This window comes from Amia ocellicauda, chromosome 13 (assembly GCF_036373705.1).
Source record: "Amia ocellicauda isolate fAmiCal2 chromosome 13, fAmiCal2.hap1, whole genome shotgun sequence".
NCBI classification, from domain to species: domain Eukaryota; kingdom Metazoa; phylum Chordata; class Actinopteri; order Amiiformes; family Amiidae; genus Amia; species Amia ocellicauda.
Window position 1 is genome coordinate 3,264,524 of NC_089862.1, and position 18,848 is coordinate 3,283,371.

At 38.1% G+C, this 18,848-nt stretch overlaps 1 protein-coding gene and 1 long non-coding RNA gene across 3 annotated transcripts; one reads left to right on the forward strand and one right to left on the reverse strand.

The window, feature by feature from the left end:
- Positions 1 to 975: 975 nt before the first annotated feature.
- On the reverse strand, positions 976 to 15,491 carry LOC136766316 (mitochondrial antiviral-signaling protein). Of its 2 annotated transcripts, XM_066719717.1 has the most exons (6): positions 15,377 to 15,491; positions 11,742 to 11,874; positions 10,138 to 10,318; positions 5,647 to 6,080; positions 3,736 to 3,892; positions 976 to 1,468 (listed from the first exon to the last, which is right to left on the reverse strand). In XM_066719717.1, exons 2-6 carry the CDS (start codon positions 11,862 to 11,864, stop codon positions 1,329 to 1,331), a joined length of 1,035 nt encoding a protein of 344 aa, XP_066575814.1. In that variant the 5' UTR covers positions 11,865 to 11,874; positions 15,377 to 15,491; the 3' UTR covers positions 976 to 1,328. The 2 variants fall into 2 exon arrangements, with proteins under 2 accessions (XP_066575814.1, XP_066575813.1); XM_066719716.1 differs by lacking the exon at positions 976 to 1,468 and having other exon boundaries at positions 1,873 to 3,892; positions 15,377 to 15,488.
- On the forward strand, positions 12,334 to 17,095 carry LOC136766317 (uncharacterized). Its single transcript, XR_010821723.1, has 3 exons — positions 12,334 to 12,516; positions 15,876 to 16,171; positions 16,527 to 17,095. It is a non-coding gene; the product is annotated as an uncharacterized LOC136766317 (long non-coding RNA).
- The last annotated feature ends 1,753 nt before the right edge of the window (positions 17,096 to 18,848 follow it).

The following is an 18,848-nucleotide window of genomic DNA, read 5'->3' on the forward strand; positions in this document are numbered from 1 at the left end:
AGGATCTGAGTTCCTCTGCATCAATGTAATTTCTGACATATAATGCTACCCCACCACCTCTTCGATTTTGCCTGTCTCTCCTAAACTGTGTGTATCCTTCCAACTTGTATTCATCCCCATCATTTTCTGCCATGTTTCCGTCACTCCTACACAACATCATAGTAACCCGCCAGCACTGTGGCTTCTAGGTCTAACATCTTGTTCCTTATACTCCTGGCATTGAGGTACAAACACTCCAGGACTTTCCTACTAGCAGTTTCCCTTGGTTTTCTTTCCTTAGTGGAACATCCCATTGTCAGAGCTCCCTGCCCCCCTGGTCCCTAGTTTAAAAGATTCTCAATTACTCTGCACATACGCTCTCCCAATGCATTAGCCCCCCTTCTGTTTAGATGTAGACTGTCCAGTTTGTATAGGTCCCATCTATCCCAGAAAAAAGACCAATGCTCTATAAATCTAAAACTCTCTTCCCTACACCAAGACTTCAACCATGTGTTAAACTTTCTAATCTCTGTCTGTCTCCCTGGCCATGCACATGGTACCGGAAGTATTTCAGAGAAAACTACCGTGGAGGTTCTGCTGTTTAGTTTCATTCCTAATTCTTTAAATTTGTCTTGCACAACCTCTGTCCTACCTTTTCCTATGACATTGGTGCTAAGACACTTCCATGCTCTGCTGTTTAGTGACCTGCCAGCTTATACGCTGCCATTCACTATTATGTCTTAACCTTCAAGTTCGCACTGGTGTAATTTACTGACTAAGCTCCCCACAGTGATGGTCTGCTTTGCTTTGGTCTGCCATCTCCCTGAGAGGTACATTTGATCCAATCGCAGAGTGTTTACACTGCCATTTCTGAGCAGGATTAAATGCTACAGATGCATTTGATCCTGCTCAGAAATGGCAGTGTAAACGCACCTATTGTAAGTGTATGTGTGAAAGCCGGTCACAAATGCCGGAGAGAGAAAGTCACAAGTTCCGTCAGTGTCCGGACTTTTATTACAGTTCACACGGGCGATAACACAAAACACAAAAATGGGGAAAAGGCAAAAACTAGCACACAACAAAAAGGCAATGGGTTGCTCCGGGCAGTAAAAAGGGGTACAAACGTCTCTCACTGGTTAGCTGCTTCCGTCGGGGAGGGAGAGGGATTAAGGCACAGACAAGGATAGACAAGGCACAGCTGCTGCTGATGTCACAATCGCCACGGTGCTCATTGCCTGCAGCCGTGAGTCCGCAGCCTGCTTGCGAGGGAGCGGACAACACAGCTGCGGCACATGAGCACCTAATCAGCAAATGTCAGCAGCAGCCGTGCCGTGACAGACAGCGTCCTGTCACAGTATGACCCTATGTTTACATGGTCTGGAGGTTCTGTTTGCACTTCCTACTGATGGGCTCTTCTGCTCCCTTGTCCTCTCAAGAGAAGGTCCCCTGGCTTCAGAATGGTGCCTCCACCAATTGGTGGTCCAATCTGCTGGAGACACATTTGTAATGTGTTTGGTCAAGTCGTATAATGGACTGGACAAGCTAATCAATTTTACACTGCAACTAAACACAGCAATTTAACAAGAAAGACTGAAAAACTGTATTAACATGGATTACAAAAACAATTCAACTAATGAGATTCTCGCCCAATGAGCTTTTCTTTTCCCTCTAATATTTACGTAAGGAGACACTGACAGACTAGTTTGTTACTCTGCATCATCTTATATTTAAATGGAAAGCAATCATTACTGCCTACACAAAGGATTATCAGATCCCAGTCATTTAACTGACAAAGGGACATGGAATAATAATCTAAAGCATCGAAAAGAGGGAGCCCTAATATGAAGATCAGATTAGCTTTACAGACACACAAAATACAACTGAATAACAGAATTACATATTTCCATAGATTTATTGTATCATATTTTCAAATAATTCAGCATCGTCTTTCATGATTAACAATACAGATAACCTTTAATATGCAGTGTACAAACAATTCATCATCTTGCGTGGACCAAAAAAAAAAAAAAAAACATGAACAAATTCAAGTTGAGTAGATCTCATTTTCACTGGATAGAAACGTACATTCCAAATTAAGATACAAAGCACGTGATGCATGTTTCATACTAGTTATTTCACTTGATTGTCAATGAATGGCATACATAATACATAGTTCATGAGAATAATGAATAACTTATTAATTTGGAAAAATATGGAAGAACTTATGACCGATACATTTATATCAAATTATGTGAAGAAACTAAGACTAAGAAACATACATTTTGTATAATTTCAAATACATTTTAAATGATTTCCCTTCCCTATTTTAGATTATTTTATTTTGTACTTAAAAATAAATATGAAAAAATATTATAAATATTATATTTACATTTTCTTTGCTTTGTTTCTTGGTTTCTTTGACATAATTAAAACGATTCAAAACTCTGTGAGCATACATACTTCATTACAAAGTATTTTTGTACCAATTTAAAATGGAAGCTAAATAAATGAGGATTACTTTCCTTCTTGTTTTGGGATATTTTGGATTAAACCTACCCTGCAAATATCTTATCCTGCAATCGTTTCATCAGGTCTATCAAGAAATGTTAAATGGAAATTTCCTCATACATTTTGTACATCTCAGGTGTGATCTTTGAGGAAATGTGTTCTGTATCAGGGAGACACGAAAAGGCCAAATATTTATATAGGAAAGTCAATTTTATTGGTCTGGTGAATGATCCTTTAAGATCCATTTTTATTTAACATTACTGCTCATCTGTGCAAAAATTGAAATACAAATGCCTTTTTTTACAAGAATATTCTGTAACGAAAACCTGCGTATATATATTTTCGGAAGGTAGATTGTTGATTAATTTGCATAAACTATTTTGTATAATTACCCTAATAATTATCCTACTCCAACCAGCAAGCCTTTACATGGAATTAATTAAAAACAACAAAAAACATTTCCTGATCCTTGATTGATAAATTCAATAGGTTAAATGCTAATATGAGAAAAAGCTCTTTGAATTAAGAAGCACTTATGTCTTGCTTTTTCAAGCTCCTGGTTGTTTTTCTGATCTCTTTTAAAGGATTTCTACATTTTCATGTATCTCCACAGCAGCACCGCACAAACAAACACGGCAGCCGACACGATCACTTGACTGTAGTTATTATCAACATTATTAATGGCACCAGCTATCCAGGGGCTCTCATTGTGTGGCCTAGAAGAAGAGTTTTCTATCCCTAGGTCTTGAGAACTGGAGTGTTCTCTAGGTGTCTCAGGAGACCTCTTGTTTATGGTGCTAGAGGTTTGCACAGCATAGTTATCAACTGGGGGAGGTTGGTAGAAATGCATTGCAGACTCTCTCACATCTGAGAGAGAGAGAGAGTCCTCAGCATCATTGTTGACAGTTGGTCCACTATCCTGGGACATTCTGTTAGCCATATCTTCTGTTGGCTTCCTTTCGGGAATGAAGGAATTATTGCTTAGGACACTCTGACAAGGACAGGGAACAGAGGAGTTGTAGGAAGCATAGTGGTTTTCCTCAGGCTCATTTCTAGAATGCTCTGGAACAGATGCAACCTCTGGGCCTGCAGGAGCCTGAATGCTATCAGAAGAGCAACCACTAAACTGCAGACGATTGGAATCACCAGAATAGGGATGCTCTTCACGGACTGTAGAAATGTCCACTCGGCTATTTGCAGCCTGATGGACGTGTACATCAACAAATGAATAAAGCATTCCAGGCTTACTGGGAAACTCATCTTTAGCATTGGAGTGGCCCCCACTGCTTGATGGGATAGGAAAGGCATTGTGGTGATCTAGGGCAGCTGTGCCTCTACTGGTTCTGGATGTCTGCTGAGTTGGGCTCTCCTGAGGTGGGCTTGTATGCTGCTTGTTTATCCCAGCCTTTAAAAGAAAACAGTGGATTAGAAAGCCAGAGGTACAATTTTAATGAATAGTTAATAAGTAATGAAGCTCCTTGGAAAAAAAGTGACTAAGAAATAACAAGATTTGTAAACAGGGCAAAAATGTCCACTTGAGAAGTGACATTTACATTTACATTGTAAATTACATTGTAAATTACATTGTCATTACACAGATTGTCTGCATTTATATAAAAGAGTCTCAGTTTTTCTCCTGATACTTTTACTGTAGATTCCAGACAAGTGCTTTGCTATGCAGTTTGTTTTGACTTTGGAAGAGAAACCAGCCATAATACATAATTAAATGTCTGTGTTACTGCTTACTTATATAAGAGAGGATGACTTTAATATTGTGAGGAGTGCTTCATCTATTGTCAGTGAAGATTCCAATATTTAGTTGTACTATTATTCTTGTGTGTGTTTATGCAGGGAAGTAACAAGAGATAATACCAAGTAAACAGGATTTTGACTGCTGAAATCTTGAGACATGCAAACATAATTCCTGCTCGGGTTTACACAGCATTATAAAAATGTAAATGAGGGATAGCGATTGGCCCTGCCTTTCATGAAACACTGCAAGAGAGATGTTCATTTATTGTTTTGCTTTATTTTGAAGAATGTAGTCGGAGAAGAATTTGGCAAAATGTGCATAGTAGGAAAACAATATTGTAAAACTAATTATGAAACTCAATTTTGAGTTTTTCACCTCACATTATGTTGTATAGTGGTAAAGAGAAAGATCTGCATCTTATAGAAGCAAATTATAGCAAACAAAGTGTGTCTCCTCAGATCTACAATGCAGCCCACTTAATCTGAGAGTTTAAAAGTAAATTATTAATAGAGGAATATGTGAGCAATATCTTTGTGCTGCTTCACAAAGTCATGACTGTGGAGGGGATTTTCAAGGGCAAACCCAGCCACTCAAACAAGAACGATTGTAATTAATTCACACAGAGAGTTGTTACAATCTGGAACAAACTCCCCAGTGATGTGGTTGAAGCTGACAATTTGGGAACATTCAAAAATAGACTGGATAGGATCCTTGGATTACTTAGTTATTAATGGACACCAAATGAGCACGATGGGGCGAATGGCCTCCTCTCGATTGGACTCTTTCTTATGTTCTTATGAATGCACGAATGTCTGTTAGAGCCCACATTAATGCATTAACCTTGAAGTAATTACTTTAGTTATATAATTTTTTACACAACAGAAACATTGTGGGACCTTCTACGAATGAAAAAGTTAAACACATCATTTTTAATTAGGAACTTAAAAGCATTCATTAAGGGCTAGATTTCGTTTATCGTCCCTTAATACTGCAATTACGTTACTTGTCCAGAAGATGGCAGCATATTATAACATAATCTTAAAAACTGGTCAGTTGGGTGCTTTCTTCTCATCTGCTGATAGATAAAATCTAACGCTATATTGGGTGAACAATCCTCATGTGTTTTCAGGTTTTCTTTGCCCCTTAATCACTTAATTTGTGTCATTATTGTTTAAACAACCATATACAAGGTATTAATGAATAACTACTGATACAACTCCTTGTGGCATTTATTTATGAGAAGCTGTCAGGTAAGAGCAGTTTGTTTGCTTTCTACACAAAAACAAGACACAAACTTAGCACTGTGTTAAAGGTTTGATGCTGCCAGCTTTTTGTTTAGATTAAATCTCACCCAAACCACTGTAAGGAGATAGAGGGGATAGGAACAGCACTGCAGCATAGCTTACCTGACTGACTTCAGCTGGCTTCACAGGAGTGCTCACCACTTTGCCGTCAGGAGAGTCAGTTTCCTGAACAGGGGACTTCGCTTCCGACTGATCCAGCAGCGAGTGCTGTGTAAGTGCCTGGGAGAGGTTTGCTGGGAGGGATGTGTGGGCCTCAGCCCCAGAACTATGTGGCTGAGGTGGGAGAGACTGAGAGGGGGCAGAAGGTCGGTCTGGTTGAGGGGCTGGTGCCAGATTTGGTGGGGGGACAGATGCAGCAGCTATGTCTTTAGGGGGAGTATTCTCATGGGAAGCAGCTTCAGCAGGGAGGGCAGCTGGGACCTGGTTAGTGGCAGGGGAGGCTTCAGGCCCACTGTACTCCGGAGGGCTGGGGTACGGGGGCGGGGGGTTGTTGGCTACAGCAGTGACGGGGGGCTGCTGGGGAGGAGGTGGTCCATCTACAGTACAGGAAAAGGAGAAAATGTTACACTTCTAGGTCCAAGCTGAGCATAATGACTTTTAATTTTATGTCTCAGTGGCAGTGTAGTGCAATGAAACAACTAGATTACCTGCTGAGATTGTGAGAGAACTAAAACATGCATTGCATTTGAACAAAACTGAGACACCTTAAAACATCAGCACTATTTGAACTTTAAATATCTCAGCATTATAGCTATACAATCACTTATACAATAACATTTGATATAGGTGGCATTAATACATGCTTGAGGCCAAGGTTTAATAATTGCATAGTTATAAAAGACCTATCAGACTTCGGTAAAATGTTGGCATTCCAGTACAGTAGTTTAAATTGGGTAGGTCTTTCTACTCAGGTGAAATTTTAATGAAGCAGGTAAAATTAGGGCTGCCCCCCGAAAGTCGAGGAGTCGAATCATCGGAGACCCCTCAGTCGACTGAGATTTTTTTTTTCTTGTCAGTCAAATCAAAAGTTATTGGAGTATTACAATAATTGTAGGTGTAGGTCTATATTTTATATTATAACAGGGCAAGCTGGCCCGCTTGCACCAAAAAGAATCTGCATGACAACATGCACTGACACTCAGCGCTCTGGAGGCGCAGCGCTGTTTTAGGGATGTGATACGGAATAAGTCATGTGTTTAAGTACCTAATGTCGCAGATAGTTTGTTTTGCTAATAAATACTGAATGTAAAATGTCGGCACAAGGTAGAGTATGACCCCGTTCACACTCATATGTGAACGGGGTCATAGATTTAGGCCGGCCCTGGGCCGGGTCAAAACTAGTCCCGCTTTTCGACCCGGCCTATACCTTTCGACCCAAACCAATGCCGGCCTAAATGTAACTGTGAACGAGCCGGGCCTGGACCGGGTGAAAAGCGTCAGCGTGTGACGCAACTCAAGCCCCGCCCCCAGAGACTGCGTGTCTGAGAGACCGGAATAAACACACTAAACACGGGCACCGAAACAGCTGCGCCGCTGCAGGACACAGTATTGTCTCTGTATTGTTTGAATGTCATATCGATCTATAGCCTTAAATGTACTGTTACATTTCGCTAGCTCACATCTTTATATATATATTATAAAAGTCTAGGCTAAGTAATGAGTTATAATGTAAACAGTTCAAACTACTCGGTCGATTAAAATAAAAGTGTGTGTAGCTGGTAACTTGCTATTGTTTTTTCTTGTACTAAGTGTGATTGAGGTCTGAAATTTAACAGTATGCATTTTACACGTGGAAATTGCCTTGTGAACGGGACCATAACTTTATTAATTATCCGCATTTTGCATTAAAACTATATAAATTTAACCGAAGCAGGTTTCCATTCAAATCAGTGCATTTTAATACGAGACCGGTTATTTACTATGCAATCCGAAATGCAGTTATATTGAGCTGAGCAGTACAATCACAAATGCCAGCGTTAGAGGTGACAACTGGGACGATGCAGAAATGAAAGCGCTGTTTACAATGTGGATGAAGATAAAGTTAAAACAGAAACCGCAGAAGAGCAACGCTGCTGTCTGATAAAACTGGACGCGTCACAGAGGCTGCTTTCGATGCAGACGATTGCATGCTAATGCACACGATTTCTTGTGATTTAATGCAGATGTCCTAATAAAGGTGCTTCGCTTTCGGGTGAATTGTAACAGCACTTTTAGACTTGCAGAACCGAAGATAGACATTTGAAAAGGAAAATATATTAATTAAATTCCCAATTGAACCAGCACATTTTAAATTATTTTAGAAAGCTTCGGCTGCAAAGATTACTTTCAAATAAAATACAGAAGCGAACAATAGCCAATCAATATTAATAAGTTGTAATTATAAACACATCGCATACACCTGTAAGCAGACGTAATGTCCTGCGTCACTGGTTTATTTTAGCAGATTTGTTTACTTCCCGGCATGCATTTCGTTTAGGCCGCCTTTTCGCCCACATATGTGACGCACTTAGGCCTCCTAAAACCGCAAGTGTAAACAGGGTTGCTGAAAAAAGCGCCCAGGGCCGGGATTGTGACAAACTGAGCTACTTTGTCAGAATGAGCTGACTAGCGAAAGTACGCGTGCGCAGTGAACACGCCCATAAATGTGTTGGTAATAATTGTGCTCACACGCCAGCAGTGCTGTCAATGTATTATTATTATTATTATTATTATTATTATTATTATTATTATTATGTATTTATTAGCAGACGCTCTTATCCAGGGCGACTTTCAAAACATAAGAGCATTGTTGCGTGTCTGGCAACAGGGACAATGCAACAATGATTTGGGATCATCATCCCAGATTTCATCAATAAGCACAATTTCCCATCAAACTATTAACATCACCTGAGATCGTCCGACAGTTTATTGATCTGCCCACAACTGCGCCGCAAATACCCCCAACAGCCGCATTCATCAAAAATATGATATAGTCACTGTTTTTTAAACAAGTAAAAATACGCCACAAAATGAATGAAAATGTATCCACTCATACAAAGTATATTCATAATGAACTGTGTGCGCGGTGACGAATCCATGTTAACTCTATTTTGTATTTTATTCAATACAGTAAGTGTCTGGAATAACGAATCGGTGTAAATCCCTTAATGCATAAATAAAAATAAAATGCTGAGTTATCTTAGCATATTCGTATAGCTGTATTTTCGTTTCTGCTTGTCTACATGTGCTCTCGCGTTTTTGTTTTTTTTTGTTTTTTACAGTGTATCTGTGCTGTGTGTAGACGCTGAATGAGTTTTGATTGTGATGGTTAAACAGGGTTTAAAGACGCAGTCGTCTCGGTGCTGATTATTATTGCTGTGTTTCTCTACTTCTACTCCGTGCTTGGGAACGCCCACACCAGTGACGTCAGCGTTCGGTTACAAAACCGGTGGAAAAGCCGGCCGGTTTGCAAAAAGATCAGCTGGTTCCCAGGCCGAGCACCGGCCCCCGCTCCGGCTCCGGCTCCTCGTCAGTGGCAAAGTGCTGAGAACAGAGAGAGGACGGACGGTCGATGTGGTATATGTCCCGCCCCCTTGGACGGATGGGTAAAAAGTGACAGTGACGAGAGCTGCATTTTACCCGAAGTTGAACATTTTTCATCTCTCGGCGACCAGAAAAAAACGCTCAGCGCTCCGCGGGGAAGAGACGCACCGCGCCGCGCTGCTGGCTGTTTAAATACGCGGCGCTCCCACTGCAAACAACTGAATAAATAGGCTGGACTCAGGATGAAACGCTTTGGTGGACCCACGGCCTAACTGATGAGAGAAGCCGAAACCTGAGGTGGTGGAATTGTTGGTAAAGGCTGTGACTTAGAAGAAGTCTAAAGTATGGCAGCATTGCGATTGATTTATTAGTTGTTTAAAGATAAATAAAGAAGTAGGCCTATCCTGTTGTAAGAAGAGATGTCAGTCGGGCAATGTCGTGAATTCATTTTAAACGGTAATTTGTTTACTCATTTAAACGTCGTTTTCAATGTTTACGGTTACGGTTAGCTTGATTTAAAATCCATATGGTAGCCCGAAGTTGTCGGCAATTCAAATAAACCGCAATTCAAATCTTGCATCATATGCAGCTGTTCTATTGATTTTTAAATGCAAAAACATATGTTCCCATGACTCTGTTGCATTTCCTTATGTTATGTAGTCGAAATCATCACTGAAACTCATGCTAATGGATTTTCTGATTGCCAGATTTTTATGAAAAAAAGGAACAAATAGTCGAATTTCTGTATTGACTGACCGATTCGACTGACACAATTCTGAGTCGGGTACAGCCCTAGGTAAAATATGTGAATTCCAATTAGAAAACCAGAAAATATATTTTATTTCAAATGATTATAAACCTTAAAAAAAAGCCTTTTCTGGAGAGTTCCTTCAGTTCTTTCCCAAGTTTTCCAGACTTAAGTTCTTAGTTCAAGCTGTTCTTTACTGAGTTAATGAAATGGTCAAACCATCAAAGTCAGGAGAATTTAAGCCCTTCCAGACTGCATAATCTAGGTATTTCACTATGGAGTTCAGGCAGCACAAAATATTGCAATACATCAGAATAACTTACTGTGCTGGACTAGAAGAGACTCATATTCTCTCCTGAGCTCTGATGCAAGATTTCTCTGTTCAGTCTCTTCAAGAGCTCTAATGAAAATCGATGGCCAGTCTTCTCTTCGCCTGAGGCAATCCAGTAGCAACTGCATGGCATTATAATTGCCTGTGCTTTCTCTTTTAGCCACAATTTCATCCTTAAGGAACAATAAATAAATACAAATAACAATGGTTATGTAAGACTATTTAGTTCTTAATAAAGCAACATAACAGTGCTTACTATTGTAAATTACCATCTTGTTGCTCAAAGCATTCAAGAAAATTATACATTTATGACATCCATTATAATGTATTTCATTACTTTCAGAAAAATACCTTTATTACCTTGTAACAATGGGGAACCAACAATGTATGGGGTTCAAAGTAGCTTGAAAACATTATTATAAAAACTTTTCCCTAGTATTTCTACAATCTAGCATGTGGTCAGGGAATGGGTTGACAGCTGACCTAGAATAGGAAAGAAAGAACTTAGTGCTGTAACAAAAGGTAGATGTTGGCCTTTGAAGGTTCAAAGCATCAAATAATGTTAATTTTTAATTGTATTTGATTGCTTTAGTAAGATACAGGTAGTCCATTGATTCATAAATTATTCACATAAAACACATTACACAGAATAGTTTATGCTTTATGCTATACATTTACAAAGTGCATGTTATTACACTTTGTTATGTATTATTGCAGCCAAACTAAAATTCTGCACAGCAAATCTAATCTTATATACAGTGCGTTGCAGAGGTTTTCATCACCTACCAAAAATGTACCAATTTAATGAATTACAAATAATGTAAACCATTTTTTATTCAGAACTCTAATGGTTGAACTTAGGAGGTTACATGTTTAGCTATTCAGTATTAAACTAGTCAGAACTTGGTGGAAAGCTGCTTTTGCAGCAATCACTGCTGTGAGTATTTTTGGGCAGGCTACTCCCAGTTTTGCACAGTGTGGGATAGTGTCATTTTTGCCCATTGTTCTTTGCAAAATTGGATTCAAGTTTGAACTTTGACAGGGCAACTCAAGGACATTCACTTTGTTCATTTAAACCATTCCAGTGTGGCTTTGGCCTTGTGCTTTATGGGTTATTGGGTTATTATCCTGCTGAAATGTGATTAGTTTTCAACCCAGTATTGATTCTTGGCTGACTCAAGCAGGTTCTCACTACAAAATCTCTCAATGCAATGCATGAATGCCTGTACAAACCTTTTGAAAACTCTCAGATTACTTTGCTAAACAAACCGTCTAACACTTCATGCACAACCCTAATAGGTTTACATATAAAAATAAATCATTATTCATTTGTACTGAAGGCTTTGGAAGTAATTTTGGTTGGCTCTGAGTTAGGTGAATCTGAATCAACCACATGTAGAGTTCCAAGAATTTCCCATGATGCTTCTTTCACTCTTGTTTAAATTGAAAAAATAAGCTTTTATTGTACAGTTACTAGTCCATACAGAATGCACAGAAGAAAAAGGTGATTTCATAACATAATAAAAGAGAAGTGTATCAGGGCTGACAACAGATCAATGAAGTCTATTTTGTCACATAAAATCAAGAGGTACTCACCCTGTCCGAATCTGTGAGGCAGTGAAGATGTGGCAAGATATCCATCACTTTGACTATGGTCACAAAATGTGCCATATTGCGCCGCAGGTAACCTTTATACAGTTGATCACTTGCATATGTCATTTTTAATTATCTAAATGAAAATAAAAAGTTTATCTGAATAAAAGAACAATATAAAAGATGCATTGATACGAAAATGCCTTCTTTCAGTAAGAAAGTTATATTACGGGTAATCTAGAGGTAGTCGTCTAGCCCTCAAAATATTGTACCTCACACACTTGGATAAATAATTCATCTCAATGAATACAATAAAAATAAAATACAGCTTAGTCAGATATGCAACACTGTATCATTGATCTCTTAATCCCAACTGCAGAATGATTTGAAGATAATGTGGGTAAATCCCATGCATCTCCCTTTGCTTGTATAATCCACAGAGCAGTTAGGGACTATAATAACATGGATCCACACGGGGATATCCAGATATAGAGACTGGCCCTATGCGCATGCGTAGGATTGGATTTCCTTTCACTGCAAGTTGCTCTTGCTGAGGCTTTGCAACCCATTAGGCATTCACCCTCACTGGGGAAAACTGATAATGCCCTAGCACACTGAAATGTAATGCATCAGAATTGAGGATTCTGTCGTCCAGGCAAGGCAAGACCATTCTGAACATGGACTTTACAAATGGTTTTACTGAATGAAAGAAGCTCTGACTTTCCTTCACCAAAAACACCCATTTTTAATATATTTTATTTTAACAAAAGTTGAGGGGGTAAGTATAATTTTGTATCCATTCATGGGGGCCATTCAATGTGTTCACTGAGATTGCCTGCAGGACTCAGAATATTTACTCTTGTGTTTTGGATCTTTACAGTTATTTACAGAAATGTCTGCCGGTTTGGACATATATAATAGATATTGTTTTAAATAAAGTGCTAAATCTGTCTATACAAATCCCCATATTTGGTCTTAACTTATATCTGCAGCTGTCTGTTTTTTTAAGTCACATAGCACTTAGGGAGGGGGAGGTAAAGTAATGAAAAACTGGAGTACTATCAACAAGAATACACATCTGCCAATTAGTGTAACTGTATCTTGTTCAAATGCTTTCTAATTTTAGGTCAGCATTTTGGATACAGCTTTTCCATAAAACATCCCGATAAGCTTATTAAATGTCACTAAGGGATTCAAAGCTTTGTTTTTTAATAACGTGCATAACTGAGGGAAGAACATATTTTATAAAGATAGCTTTCTATGCCAGTTTTACTAAATGCAAATCATGTGACATAAGGAATGCTACAAAATGCCCTTCCAGTTAAGCCAGTTTTATATTTGTATCCTTCTCATGAGTCAGCAGTAAGATTAAAAGTAATATACTGCAAGCTATCTTATAACTATTATTTATCATTATGTATTTGCTGGCTTAAATTAGTTTGGGTTCATGTCCGTAAGAATTGTAACCCCAGGAATTAATCTAAAACCTGGATCTTGAATACTTTTAAATGTGAATTACTTTAAAAACATAGTGAACAACTTCAGCACCACAAACACAGGTGAATAAAAGTCTTCAGCCTTTTTACTTTTGTTCTGTGATAACCTGTTCACATGTCTTGTTCTATTTTACAAATAGTTACATAAAAAAAAACGAACTATTTATGGCAATTAAGCACCAGAGTTGAGAAACAGTGGTCTTTAAATAGAAAATAATAAAGTTAGATCCTTGAGGAATGGTCAGGAGTTGGGAGCTACATTCACATACAGTATGGGTATTCAGGGTGTACAGATGAGTCTGTAATTCATGGTTATAATGGTGTTAGGCCATTATTCTGAAGAGATGTCCAAATCCTCTGCCAGAATGTAATCAAAACAAGGTATAATGCCTTATTTTTAAAGTGTTCACTCTTACCATGGAAAGGAAGTAAAACGCAAACATTGCTGGATTTCTGCCATAATTTCAGCAAAAGAATAAGCAGTTCAAATAAACAGGTAAGTTTTCCAACACCAAAAAATACTGTCAGGCTGTCATCACAGTTAAGTGGGATACAATCACATTATGATTGATAGCAATGGCTTTACAAAATAAATATAGGATTGACCAATCGTTCAGCAAACTTTAGTGGTTGAGATAAGGATTATAAGACAGAGATAAGATGTATATAGATAGATATGATATATAAAGATCTATATATTTTATATTTGTATAAACTAAGAACGTACTTAAAACATAGTTATTACTTAACAAAACAGGTAACAGGTAACGAATTCCTGATTTAAATAGTCCTATAAGATCTATTTCTATAGAAACAACATAAATACAAAAAATAGAAAAGCACAGGGTGATTTCTCAAACACTTTGGCCCTCATTTGCATTCATATATTTTAAAACCAAATCTTCAGGACCATGATTTAAAAGGGGAAAACTGATATGATGTGCAGTATGTATTGAGTGGCTCTATTTTAAAACAAATGCATGGGCAAATAGTACATTACTACAAAAACGTACTTCTTACCAATATTGAAATGCTACAGATACGGTGGTGCAGATGCAGTTTTCTAGCAAAAAGTTAAATTATTATGTGAGGGAAACCAGGCAGGCGGAGGTGATTCCGTCCGAAAAGTTTTGAACAGGTGGATTTCAAGCAGGGACAGATTGTATTGGGTTATTTTACACTTCTGATGCATTTAGCAGATTCTGATTGAAAATCTTCATTTTATTTTTAAGTAAACGTTTTTGATAACTTGTTTATTTAATATTGTTTTGGTGTGCATCGTTTTGCACTCTCATGTAGACTGGGAAAACGTACGTGCGCCTGGATTGGTAGGCCTACGTCTTTCGATCTAGAGTAAGTCCTAACGAATGCATATATATATATTATAAACACATAAACGGAATGATCATAATTCACATACATTGAACCAAAGGACACATCTTCTCTTTCCGAGCAACATTGTTTCTGAGCATTATAAATATGTAAATACAAAGCTTTACTGGACTTATATGAATTCAATTATTAATAATAGCTTCCTTTTAACAAAACGTATAAATTTTGTCGTGGCCTAAAATCTAGCCTTTCGATACTTTACCTTAGGCATCTCTATTTCTTGTTACTGCCTATAACTGTATTGCTAAAATATAATTAGACATAATAATTTGTAACTTGTCAAAATTAGTTTTAGGACTACGTTGGAATACATTAGCAATCCGTCAGTTTATTCAAATTGGATTAATTTCTTATTGAACATTTTAATTGATTCTACCTTTGTATGTTATGAAGTTAATGCGCAATAAATACGTTTTTAACTAGTTCGCATAGGATAAACTGTAAACCTTGTAAAACGTCATTGTAGCCTCAGTATGTCCCTTCATGTCATGCCAGACTCCCACACTGACCTTGAAATTGTCAAACATTAAAGCACAGAAAAGTATCAAGATATAATGAACTCAATCAGGAAATACTACAACTTGCCTAAGTCAGCAATCCCGTGTGTGCATTGTTTCATAAAATGAGAAATAATAGCACTTTAAAACAGCCAGTTTTCCATGATAATAATATATCGAAATAATACAGTATAGATCGAACTAACCTAATGTTACTGAATCAGCGTTTGGATTTATATCTAACAAATCTTACCTTACAAGATTAAGGTCAAACGCGCTGAATTTCACACCCTGTTCTTCTTCAGGCGTTGCTTTCGTTTTGTCGGTGCCTCCTCTCCGGAGCAGATCCCACCCATGCCTCGCACTGTTTGGCTGCGGATTGCAACAGTTTGGTAACATCAGCCTTGCAATGGAGCACAGCGCTGCTCGTCAAAAGTTACGAAGCAAATGCTGTATTTTTCCGTCAATAAGGATAAAATGAAAGGCATTGAACCTTCCCGAGAAACACAGTAATGCAACTTGAGAAGTTCATGTACATGTTGATCATCGCCAAGCGTTACACCTTATGTTGTAACCCATTGTCTTTTTATACAGAGATTTGCAAGATGAAACAGAAACGTTTCCACTTTTTATTCGGGCTACAACTGTTACAATATATGCTTCATAAAAGTGATGTTTGTTATGTTTGTCAATGTCTGTGCATGTTGGCCCTCATTTAACAGCTGTACAAACACAATTTTCTTTTGTAACAGTTACAGTATACAGTCTAACAAGAAGTGCTGTTGTGGCAAAAGCACAGTGGGGGTCAGAGAGAACATGGATGCAGAACATGGATGCAGACAACAAGGGATTAATAATACATTGTATCTTTGAAGAACATAAAAGAAAACACAAACAGACAAACAGAAGAGCCACAAGCAAGAAACATCACTTAAGCATAAGGAACCAAAAACACTCAGCAACTTAATAAGATTCCAGCCCAAATGGAGACACCCTCCCAGACTTTGACCTGGCCATTTGTAAATTAGGAGGTGTCCACTCTTTCGTGGTAGGTCAATCAACAGGCTGCCTGTAAAACAAGTGTATCACATCATGCTATTTCTAAAATAAACTAACGTGAAAATGTATCTTAGCATGGCTGACTTTCTGAAGACTGTCTGGTTCCTCAGGAGCTCAGGAGTGGAAGATCCAAATGTAAATATGGATTTGGATTGAATAAATATATTATTGGAGCATATTGTACATGTTTTGACCAATAGTGATTACAGTTCAACTGTGATTTCTGTGATAAATGCTGTCCTTGATTCTTAGGCATGAAGGGCATCAGATCAATATCTGTCCTTGGGAAGAGCAACTGAGCAGGAGAGGCTAACGAAGATATGATTTTATCTGTTTCCATCCAGGCCAGCCCCTGCTGTTCCTTTGAAGAGAAACGCCTCTGCTTGGCCACACAAGAGCTTGGACAGCAGGCACTTCAGGCTGTTAACCAGAAAATTACAGTTGCAGCCACCCTACAATTTTTTAAAATATTATAAAATAACTAATCACTGCTTTTTTTAAAAAAAATTCTCAAGAGGTTTTCAATCGAACACTCCATTCTGCTTCTGATTTGGCCTGGGAAACTGATTATACAAAAGCATCCTTGGTCTAATAAAAGATTGAATAGATTGTCAATGCACTCAATTTGAGGCTGGGGTGGATGGTGGGTAATGGGATGGGGAGAAAGGGCTCCATTTGATGGGAACACGGGTCATTGTAGGGATAAAACTTAGTCACCGGGACTAAGCAGACACATCCCCACAGAGTCGGAGGCCTAATTTATTAGCGAGTGTTAGTCAGACACCCCCATACATGAGCCCAGGTTAGAACTGGAGACATATAATTACATTTTGCACTCAAACTTAAAAAATAAAAGTTGTACACATTTGAAAATGATTCATAGCTCATTGATACTGAAAAGGAGCCAATCAAGTTCAATCATACTTTAAGATGTCTTAAATGTACATCTATGCTTATATATTTTATTTTCTCTGACTGACAGACTTCTCAAATTCCACAAGGCAGAAACATACATAGTGGTGTAGAATAAGAAAACTTTGAAAATAAAAATAAACTATTAAGATGCTCATTCAAAAAATGTTTGTTGGATTTTATACAATGCATGCTTCCAATTAATAGTTGAACTGTTAATTAAATCAAAATCTAGTAATTTTTCATCCTATTCTGTAGTTAAAAAATTGTCAGAAACCCTTATGATGTTCACACAGATACATGTAACAGCTCTGCAAATATATAAATATACTAAAAGTGTTTTAGTGTGGACAAATATTCTTATTTTGATACATTCATATTTGTAGATACATTTTGTTCTGGAGCACTGGCTCAGATAATATAATTGTGCATTTTACCAAGAGGAAGATTTCAATTTCTGAGTATTTTTTTTCCCACGGCTGTTTAACTATGAACGAGTAGGACTTCTTAGTATTAGAAAGAGCTGCTACATATTTCACTTGCTGAATATATTCTATGTGTGCCTTGGCACCTTGATACTTTTACTGATAAAATAGCCATTGCTAGGTAACAGTAAGCCACCAATGCATAACTGGTATTTGAGCTTATGTTTATGGGTAAACTGCTGCCATTATTTACCAGACTGTTCCGGTACAAGCCTATCATTCCCTCTTACTGAGTGTAAACTGACCTCTAACCATGCTTTAGAAAATTCTATGTTTACAAAGCTGAAAGCAGAAAAGTCAAGGTTGCATTCATTATTATCATTATCATTATTACCTAACTTTTGTAACTGCCACTCACAACCTCAATGACTTTGGGCAGGTATACATTTCTCTGTATTGTGCCTACACTACTGTGATGACATACTGATCCTAGCTTATACTAACTAACCAGTGATACTTCAAAATAGTGTCTATAAATGTACATGAATGTCACAAGCTGTGGGTGGCTGAATATCAAGTTACACACACGACTATGCCACCCTTTTTAACAAGGAAAGGATTTCTCTCCGCACAGGCTCATATCAGGATCCCAGGACACAACAGGCACAGATAAGTTTCAACAGTTTATTTCTACACACACAATCCCAGATTGGACAAACAGCAGATTAGTGTTTGTATGGCTATGGTTTGTGAAGAGCTGGTATAATGTTATATATAAACTGTATAATGTTTTATATTAATAATAGTATGCAGACTGAGCAAATTAGATTCATGGAGCTAGCGACAGCCACTAAGGCAGTTGTGCAGGGCATACCCTCTAGACATTCCTCTCTCCACTTTGACTTCTGTTTATTATGATAAGAAGATCACCCAAACAGCCCACAGTTGCCAGTTTTCTTAGTTTGCTTGCTTGCTGTTTGTAGATTTGTTGTTTCTCCACACAGACAGGAGCTGTCTTTGAAAATGATTGATTGACAGTTGCTAATGATGGCCATGGATCGGACCTCTTGCAGTACATCAAAGAAAGCCATCTGGTTTCCGCATCCCACACCTCCCCCCAGGAAGACAACCACGAACATTCCAGAGGTCAGTGACCTGACCTCAAAGCAACACTTCTTGGAAGCATGTGACTGACCCTGCTCACAGAACCACGTCATGCTTTGTATAAAAGGCTGTTAAATTTCCAAGACTTCAGTTCTTTACTGGGTTCTTCAGTTTGTGTGTCATCTATGTATATTGTTGAATAATATCACCTAAAGGGAGCATGTA

What these genes read in the sequence shown, in the direction of transcription:
- LOC136766316 (XM_066719716.1), bottom strand. Translation starts at nt 11,864, where the DNA reads ATGACATATGCAAGTGATCAACTGTATAAAGGTTACCTGCGGCGCAAT. An exon ending in GCCTCACAGATTCGGACAGG is followed by an intron (nt 10,319 to 11,741) that starts GTGAGTACCTCT and finishes TTGTTCCTTAAG; the next exon opens with GATGAAATTGTGGCTAAAAG. An exon ending in AGCCAGCTGAAGTCAGTCAG is followed by an intron (nt 3,893 to 5,646) that starts GTAAGCTATGCT and finishes TTTCTTTTAAAG; the next exon opens with GCTGGGATAAACAAGCAGCA.